General features: G+C 41.7%; 1 protein-coding gene across 2 annotated transcripts in view; it reads right to left on the bottom strand.

Annotated features, from left to right (window-relative positions):
* Positions 1 to 2,111: 2,111 nt before the first annotated feature.
* The window catches only part of LOC121712299 (synapse differentiation-inducing gene protein 1-like), a 29,861-nt gene continuing 22,634 nt past the window's right edge, over positions 2,112 to 9,338 (bottom strand). For both annotated transcript variants that reach the window (XM_042096441.1, XM_042096442.1), the window contains exon 4: positions 2,112 to 2,451. In XM_042096441.1, the coding sequence (XP_041952375.1) occupies positions 2,293 to 2,451 (159 nt within the window). In that variant the 3' untranslated portion in view covers positions 2,112 to 2,292. The remainder of the gene's footprint in view (positions 2,452 to 9,338) is intronic.

The following is a 9,338-nucleotide window of genomic DNA, read 5'->3' as shown; positions in this document are numbered from 1 at the left end:
TTCCTTGTATACGCAAGTATACTTGTAGTCAGATCTGTAGTCAACAGTAATACCTCAAAGCCCTGGGAGGATAAATGCAGAGACCAAATTCCTTGTATACGCAAGTATACTTGGCCGAGAAACCTGATTTACATTTACATGAGAGACAGGGGTTTTGAGGTTCTGCTGTTTACTGTTGGGCACATGGGTGTGATCAATTGTGTTAATTTTAGTCCAAATAGACATTTTGTTCAAACAGCTGGCCTGTTTCCAGTCATCCATGTTATCCAACAAATATATTTCTGATAGTTATTCCCTCATCATGGATCTCTAAATGCTAATTTAGTTCAATTAGGGCTGGTTGCCAAGACCATGATTAAAACCGGTCATGAGCTAAATATTGCCTCTGTGCTGAATTGTTGCTCCATACAGATAAGTACTCAACAGGGGAAAAGCATAAATCTGAACCACCACTTACATATTGCAATGCAATACAGGTGAATAGAGGTACAGGTTAAAATGGTAAACATCCTCAAAACTCTCTCTTTTCAGGATATAGTGAAGTGATGGAAATTTTGGAAAGGCTACATGTTTACATGTTAGCTGCCCTGGTTAGATGTTCATGCAGCTGATGTGGTTTACCCAAGTTCTTCTTTAAAACAAACTTGGATGATTAGACCAGTTGGAACACTTAGCGTGTGTACTATTCACATGAAGTCAGTCAGTAAGTGACAAATTGGGCCTCGCAAGCTCGGGCATAGGCATCTCACGCTCCCCTGAAAACATGCGATGCATTATTAATCCCTTCAATCATACGTTTCATGTCTTAGAGCTATCGACATGCTATTTTTGGAGGCTCATTTATTTCCCTGTCCGTCAAGACCTGTGGAAACGCAACGCTTCAGGTGCCGACAGCGTTTTACAACCACGTCATGCCATTTCCTCCATATTAAACCATTACTGTCATCTGGGCCTCGTGTCAGTGAAAGACAACCCAGTTGAGCACCTGAGTTAAGTCATGTCTGTACTGCATGGTACACATGTCTGGGGATGTCGAGATTTGTATTTGGTGCAAATCATTCAACACTGAGCCTCACCTGGGCGAGAAACAACAAACTGAACATAACGTGAATGTAAATGCGAAATCCAACTTAACATTCCTGACTCCTTTCCTGACATTTGCGATTTGTAGCATCTGTGGTGATCTGTAGTTAAAAGTAATACCTCAAGGCCCTGGGAGTACAATGGCAAAATACAACAAGGCAAGGACACTAAATGAAAATAACAGATGTATTTCTCAGAAGTTCCCCCCCCCCCCCCCCCCCCATCAAACAGAGACCCTTTCTTGGAACACGCCAATGACAAAAAAGCTGGAAAAAAAACACGGTTTGATGCCAGGTTTACTTGTTATTACCGGTCATCACAAGTGTCTTGCTTAAAAGAAAATGGCCAAAAAGTAACATGTACATTAATAAGTTACGTCAGATTTGGAGTTGCTTCTCTGTTTCCATGCCAACTTTGTTCATTTAGAAGCCAACCCCAGAAACCCCATGGTTGCCGTCACAGTTTCTCATCCGTCTTGCTGTTGGGTGCGTCCAAGAAAATGTCCATAGCAATGTATTCAGCATTGCCTTATTCTAAGTCCCATACTAAAGGGCGGAGAGAAGGGCCAATGCATCCCTGGTAAGTGAAGCCAATAGTACCAGGGTCCATTCCCTTATAGTTCTGTCCACAGGATGCAATCGCAAGGGGCTGAGTAAAGTTCACTTTCAGGACAGTCACATGACAATTCACTGTGTCAAAAAGCTGAGCTACTGAAAATAGGTAGGTAAACATTCTACTCTTGTACATCTAGGGTGTTGTTTTCTTCTTGGAGCCACTGAAATGGTCTTTCTGATGAAAGTGGCCTTTATTCTCTCTCATCTTCCATTCTCATCTCAGAACAACACCCCAGATGATAAACGTCCCACATCACAAGGCTCAAAGGATCATGGGAGATGCGAAAGCGGTTTGATTCCAGACACATTCCGAGGCTTCTGACACCTCATTCTCCACTGAGGCAAATCTCTCCACAGGCTTCCTTAAAAATCTTTCTTACTATCTTCCCCTCTTTTTTTCTTGGTATATGTGAACCTCTCTTCACTCTTCCATCGTCTTACTAGAGTTTCACCAGTCGCTCAATCGTTAGTAAGGGTTGTCTTGAGGGGGGAAGAATGTACTGGAGATGTTCTGACAAGTTCAAAGGAAAGAGGAATTGTGGGAAATGTAGTCCTGTGGGCTCTCTGAGGGGATCTGGTGGGGCCCCAGGAGGTGCTATATGTGTCCCGGCTTGGACAGGTAGGCGATGAGGGCCACCACCACGCCGACATACACACCTGTGCCGATGGTGATGGACAGAGCGGCCAGGAATAGAGCCCGTCTGGAGGCGATGCTGGCCAGCGAGAAGTCTCCCTTGGTGACAGCTTTGCTGGTCTGGACAAAGAACAGAAAGAGATAGAAAAAGAGTAGAATAGAGATACAGAGAGAGAAAGACATGGAGTTTATAAAGGGAAAAAATGAGAAATGTGAGATTAATACAGTTTCCATCCTCGCCTTCTATGCAGCAGTAACTGCCAGAGCTGCTGTACATCCTGCTCTATTTTTATGTCGATCAGGGCCGTATGGAGCAGAGCTGGGGGGGGGGGGAGAGGAGCGTGAGTGTGGAGGATGGCAGTAGGGAACAGTTTAATGGTACATCAACATGGTCTGCGGCAGCACAATGAAGTGCTATGCAGCTACTCATAGGCGAGTGTTGTGCATCACATGGAAACGAGAAAAAAGGAAGGATAGAGAAAAAAAAAAGCATAAATGCTGTGGAGGTGGAACAATTGCGCATCATCAACTTTTAAAGCAATTTCATTTAGGGGAGACGATGGCCGTGTTGATTTAATGGAAAGCTTTTACAACGTGAGACAAATGGAAAGGGACAGTCCAGAAAAGACCACACAGCCTTGAAGGAGAGGAGAGGTAACAATGAAATACATTTCCCCCTTTTCTCATTCCAAGCTCTCTCTCTCTCTCGTTCTCTTTTCTATATGTTGGTTTGTGTAGAGAGGATAGCCAACAGGCAGCTTTTGGTCAGGTTTCCACTGTGTACTGACAGCATCAATCAGACTCACCTACAGTACAATAGATATGCAGCTCAGTCATCTCACAAAATATTTTATTTTTTTGGATAGAGTATCTCTTTGTTCCATCTTCCATTTGTTTCATGTTTCTTCTGGAAGATTGGATGGTGAAATAAATAATGTGGTACATTTGGTGAATGCTGAATGTAAACATATTAAAAGATTGTGTCAATTTGAAATAAAAACCATTCATATCCAGTCAAAACTATTCTAGTAACTTTTGATGTTGAGAGAACTTTCACAAGTGACACTTTCAGAGTTTGACAAAAGGTTGCACACATTTGGCTGGTGGTATAAACACTAGCTGCCATTTCCCCATGAATCACAGCATTGCCACATCTATCGGAGGTTCTTTCACCCTCTGGTGCAACTGTAATTTCTTTTGTTCCGGTGGGCTGTTCGGTGACTGCTCCACATCCCGTATGGATTCAGTCCATGACCCTTGGTCAGGGAAAAAAGCACCTAGCAGGTCTTTGACACTAGGTTTCACATTACTTTTACAAGTGCAGTGCTTGATTGTGTATTGTGGGATTATTGTTTATATGTCTGTGGTGAAACTGAAGACAAATTTCCACTTTGTGGACAATAAAGTATTCGTATTCGTATTACATCAGGACACAAAGTTGACATTTTTAATGTTTTTCAATTTTAACTTTTCATGAGAAGTATTGCTTTTTTATATTGAAAGTCTTATTTTCCTCCAGCTTTCATCTGAAGTCAGACAGTGAGCAATACAGCATGGTCAAAAAGACATGAATGCAAAATTAAACAAAAGGTGGAAAAAAATTCTGCAAACTAACAAGTTGTTACCATGCCAACAAAGAGCATACTGAAACAATGCCAGGAGAACCCATCACTTCAGCCCACTAGGGAAATTATCTCCAGAACTGGTATTTAAAGCAAAAAAACTGCCTCTCTTTAACTTGAATCATAAACCCCTCAGGGTCTTCAAAAGAAGTAGAGAAGAGCTCTGAGCACAGAGGGGTAAAAAAGAAGAATGCGTCTTGATATGGCAACGAACAGCTTTATTTAATCATGGCAATCCCCAATGAACTCTCATCCAGTAGGCCTACATGGGCTCTGCTAAAGGGCATTTGACTCTAAAGGGGGAGCTGCTTTGAGACCTTAATTCCTTTTAATGGTGGCGTCTATTAAGTGGCTTGTAATTGTTTAATCAATCCATTTCTCCAGTTCAGATGAATAATTAAGTCATAGCGTGATGCTCGCTCCTCAGGGAAAGGGGGGATTTTACAGCTGACAGAGAAAGAGATAGAGAGAGAATGAGTTAGAGAGACAGAGGGAAAGAGACAGGGAGAGAGAGAGAAAGAGAGAAGTAGTGAGGAGCAGAGGAGACGACTAGGGAGAACTGTTAGAGAGGAATGGTGAGGGAATGAAAGGTAGAGGAATGTGAGAGGAGGAGAAAGCCCAGGACAGAGAGCCAGTGGAAGCCCAAAGTAATAGAGAAAAAGAGTGATGAGAGTGGACAGACAAATGAGAGCTGAGGACACTGGAAATATGGAGGAGGTAAAGAAAGAGAGAGAAACAGAGAAGAAAGATGACAGAAAGAGAAAGAAACAAATAAAGAGCTCTTGAGTGAAATCATGCCTGCAGAGTCAGACAGCACTAAAGCACAACAGCCCAAGTGTGGGTGAGACCATCATAATTATGAGAAATGGAATCTATAAGACTCTCCTTAGATGTCGAATTACAGCTAAGTCAATCAAACGAGACAAGAGGACGGATGGGGGAATGGCACTGACTCAAGTCCCAGCACATTCATTCTGCTGGTTCAAGACAAATTAGGAGAAGCCATTCATTTTGATTTCAAATGTTGGCACCAGCCCAGACGGCAATCCTTCACAGTCATTCTGAAATGGCGCTAAACACGGAGCGGCTGCCTATGGACTCCGTGGGCTCCACAGCAGATGGCAGGAGGAGCCCATTTTCTACGGCTGAAGAAGCCATTAACTTACACTGTGCCCCCTTGCGTATTATTCAGACAAAATAAAAAATACATTTGTATAATAAAATATAGTTTGCTGTTTTGTTTACATGTGGAGTATAGTGTTAATTTCGTCAGACGAGACGAGACTAAATATGTTCGTCAACGACCTTTTTTTTCATGACTAAGACGAGACGATGACAAGACTGCACTATTCTCCAAAAACGCTGACAAAGACTAAATTAACATGCATTATTGTTGACGAAAAAAGACGAGACTAAAATGTTTTGCATAAAATAAAAACTAAGATAAAATCTCTCTTCAGTTTCGTCTACAATCCTCTACTTTTTCATCACGAGATAGAATATTCAACTGTTACGCCTTCAAAATATTCCGAATGAGTGCTGTTGCTGCCAGCCTGTGTAGCTGCTTGTGGCTGCAACACGAAACTACATGGAGCCAGCAAAAAACACCCATAGACAGATAGCGAACACCAGAGATTTCAGTAGAGCCAGCGACCAACACATCATGCTAGGGAGAAAGAAGAGGCTCGATGTTTGGGCGCACTTTAAATACAATGACACTGAAAAAAAGTCTGAATGTGTCATTGTAACTGATGGGAAGCAGTGTGGGCAAAAGATGTCGGGGGAAAAACACCACTAACCTGAAGCGGCATCTTAAGGCTAACCACCCACATATTCAGGTAAGTGAACTTAAATTAACATCTCATAAGCTAATGTTGGTTTTAGGCATCTACACTATAACGTTTAATCAACCAGTTAGCTGCCAGCTATGTTGTGGCACATACATTATGCAGGTTATATTTTATAACGTTAGCCATTATACCAGACTTGCTAGTTGGCTATCAAGTTGTGAAGGGAATAAAAAACGAACGGCAAGCTAATGTCGGTTTGAAGTTAGATTGAGCTCCTAGGATCTATGCATGTTGCACTTTTAGTTTAACATTAACTGTTAACCTTCTAGTTGGTTATCATATTAAAAGGTTACATGCTATAAAGGCTGCTAGTAGCTCACGTTAGAATTTGTAGCAATGAAACAGGATTTACATGTAAAACACATAATCTCAAAGGCTAGCGTTAGCTAACCCTTATCAGTGTTAACACTGCTGCTTTTGCATACTTGCAAGGCAAGTGTAATGGCAAGTGATCGTTTCAGTCCTAGATTGTTAAACTAGCTGTCTAACAATCTAAAATCTTGAAAACAGCATGGTATTGACTAGTTGCACAAAAGGCTCCCTGGTGGGCTTGTCTATCTCCGGTGGAGCGTTTTAGCTGTATTGTATGTAATATTCTTGTGTTATATTCTGCTCCTTACATGTTTACTCAGACCCTGGATACCTTGTTTGTCCAATAATAACGTTATTCAGCGTTTTAACACACACACAGCCCACCCTCCACGGACAGTAGAAGATGAGGAATTCATCAACATGATGGAAAAAATAGATAAAAGACTGACCGTACCAAAAAAGACCAAAATTGCAAGTCTAGGTCAAATTCAAAAACAGACTGGCTATGGCCTGCAAAGTGACCATTGGCATAGACATATGGACTAAAAAGGGGCTCACGGCCTCCTTCCTTGCTGTCAGTGCTTGTTATTTCAATGTTCAAGACAGTAAAGCTGAACACATACTCCTAAACTTAAAGCAAATGGTTCACCCACACACTGCTCATTCTATTGCTACCCTTGTGGAGGAGTGCACAGAAGAATGGGGGATCCCAAAGGAAAAAATTCTCATGATTATAACAGATAATGGAAGCAACATGGTTTCTGCATTTCGCCACGAAGAAGAAGACACCAGTTCTGATGAGAGCAATTCCCAGGATAGTGATGAAGAGGTAGAGGCAGATGAAAGGTCAGTCTGTGAATGGTGTTTGTTATTACTCACAGTAATAGATATTTCATATTGAATCTAAAAATAATCTGAAATATGTTTAATTAACTAATGTAATGTAGTGATAATTTGCTATTGTATAGAATAATAGTTATTGTAGGATTATTGAAAAGAATTGTTGTTTTGTGTTAAATTTTCTATCAGATATGGAACCTTGGAGAGGACCCCATGTGTGGTCCATACCCTTCAGCTTGTCGTCAACATGATCAAGAAGGAACAAGCAATCAAACGTCTACTGGACAAGGTCCGGCATCTGGTGAGACAGTTTCGCAAATCATCTGTTGCCACAGAACGGTTGCTGGAACAATGTGGACGCATTCTCATCAAAGACTGTCCAACCAGATGGCCCAGTTCTTTTTTGATGTTGTCTCGTTTACTTGAAATAAAGGACCATGTGACATCAGTGGCTGACACCATGGGCTGGGATTGCCTACTTCCCAGTGAATGGCAGAAGGTGGCCATCCTCAAAGACTTGCTCCTTCCATTTGCAGAACACACAAAGGTGCTTGAAAGTGATACAAGTTCAGTGTTTCCCCTAGAAATTTTTCCAGCAGCGGTGCTATTACTTGGGGGGGGGGGGGGGGGGGTTGTTGCGCATTTTTTTAATTTTTTAATTTTTTTTATATCATACCTTCGTGTTTCTTTTGTGGACATTTTCAGCTTTCTTTTACATTATTGGTTAAAAATGATAGAAGAAAAATGAAATGACACAACCCAGAAAAAGATTATTTACAATTTATTTAAATTTGTCTTAATGGCAAAGGCCACACCCAATCTGCGAGCACTTAATTTTTCTGGGCTTTTCAAAGAACATCTCTAATGCTCTTTGGTAATTGAATTGAATTGTTGGGGGGCCATTAATGCTGACACGCATGCACGTAGCCAGATGCTCTCCTTGTAGTCTATTTCTCAGTCCCAAAACAACAAACCCACGTATAAAAAAGTAAATACTCACTTTTCTTCTACATCACTCCCACAGTTACCATACAACTCACTCACAATTAACTCGAAAAAGACCTAGGCTACTTGATTGAACTGCGACCGTTCGTCTCACCGTCAAGAGAACGCTGAAGTTATGAGAACACGTCTTTCTGATAAGAGAATGTAGGCTCCTATGTCTAATGCCGCAAACGTAGAAAAGGTCTGTTTGTGATAGCCTATTATAGCTAAGTGGACAGAATTTAGGCTATACGTATATGCCAACATATGCTCATATTTCCTTTAACTATCAGAAAGTTTAAACAGGCCTAGACTGTGTTCGCCTAGCTTTCCCATGCAAACATTACATATAGCCCTACGCTAACGTTACAAGTCTGGGCTACAATTAACGTTAAGACCATACACCTTGTAGCACATTGGTTTACTCTATTGCATTACTTACGTTTTAATAATTTGTCGTTGAATGTTGATGGAGGCTCATCTTTGGGAAATCAGCTCTCTGGATAAAATTGTCAGCCGGAGCAAGAGTTCTCAGAGTTGACGACACCGGACGTAAATCCAATCAGCAGAAAGAACCGCATCACAACAGTAGGCTAAATCGCAACAAACTTTTTCCCCCCCATGTTAAATAAATTTCGGTAATCATGAATTGGTTTCTTTTATTTGATGTAGGCTAGGAGAGGAGGATGCATGTTTCACATTAGTGTCTGTGTCAAAGCAGGCTTTGGATCAGAGGAATTGCTCAAGCTTAACATATGGCATAGGCTACAAGCGAATTCACGGCAAACAAACAGCTTCGTGATGAAATATAACTAATATAATTTTTTATTGCCACCAGGCCTATAAGTAGGCTATTTATTGTGTAACCTACAAGTGAACGATGACACCATAGGCTACACTGTGGCGGAGCAAGACCCCATCAGTCGGATAGCTAAACAATGTAACCGTGTTCAGAACGTAGGCTAGCCATATGGGCTGCAGAGTTGTCTTTGGGCTTGTAATCACCTGACACATCATGCCGCATATATGTCCTGAATAATGAGAGGCTAAGTGCGGATTTGATGCACTTAACTTACTCAAGACTTTCAGAAAACAATTTCGAGATGACGTTGGCCGTTGTGCTTTTACAGTGTGTTAAAGTGAATCTCGTGATATTATGTTGCAGCGGCGCTGAAAATCCAGCGGCGGCGCTGCGCCGCTGTTAAATACACTGTAGGGGAAACACTGAAGTTGTTTCTCCCTGGTTGTGCCTGCACTACTGGACTTGAAAAGGCACCTTTCAGACTTCTCCCTTGTTCATGCCAGGAGCTACAGGGATGTAGCTACACTGGCACAGAAGATGTCTGCAGATATGGATCTACGCTTCAGCTGTTTCCTGGATGTGTCGGCAAGCAAGTTT

This window comes from Alosa sapidissima, chromosome 6, assembly GCF_018492685.1.
Source record: "Alosa sapidissima isolate fAloSap1 chromosome 6, fAloSap1.pri, whole genome shotgun sequence".
Classification (NCBI taxonomy): domain Eukaryota; kingdom Metazoa; phylum Chordata; class Actinopteri; order Clupeiformes; family Clupeidae; genus Alosa; species Alosa sapidissima.
The sequence above is the reverse complement of the archived record's forward strand: the minus strand, read 5'-3'. Positions and strand labels throughout refer to the sequence as shown.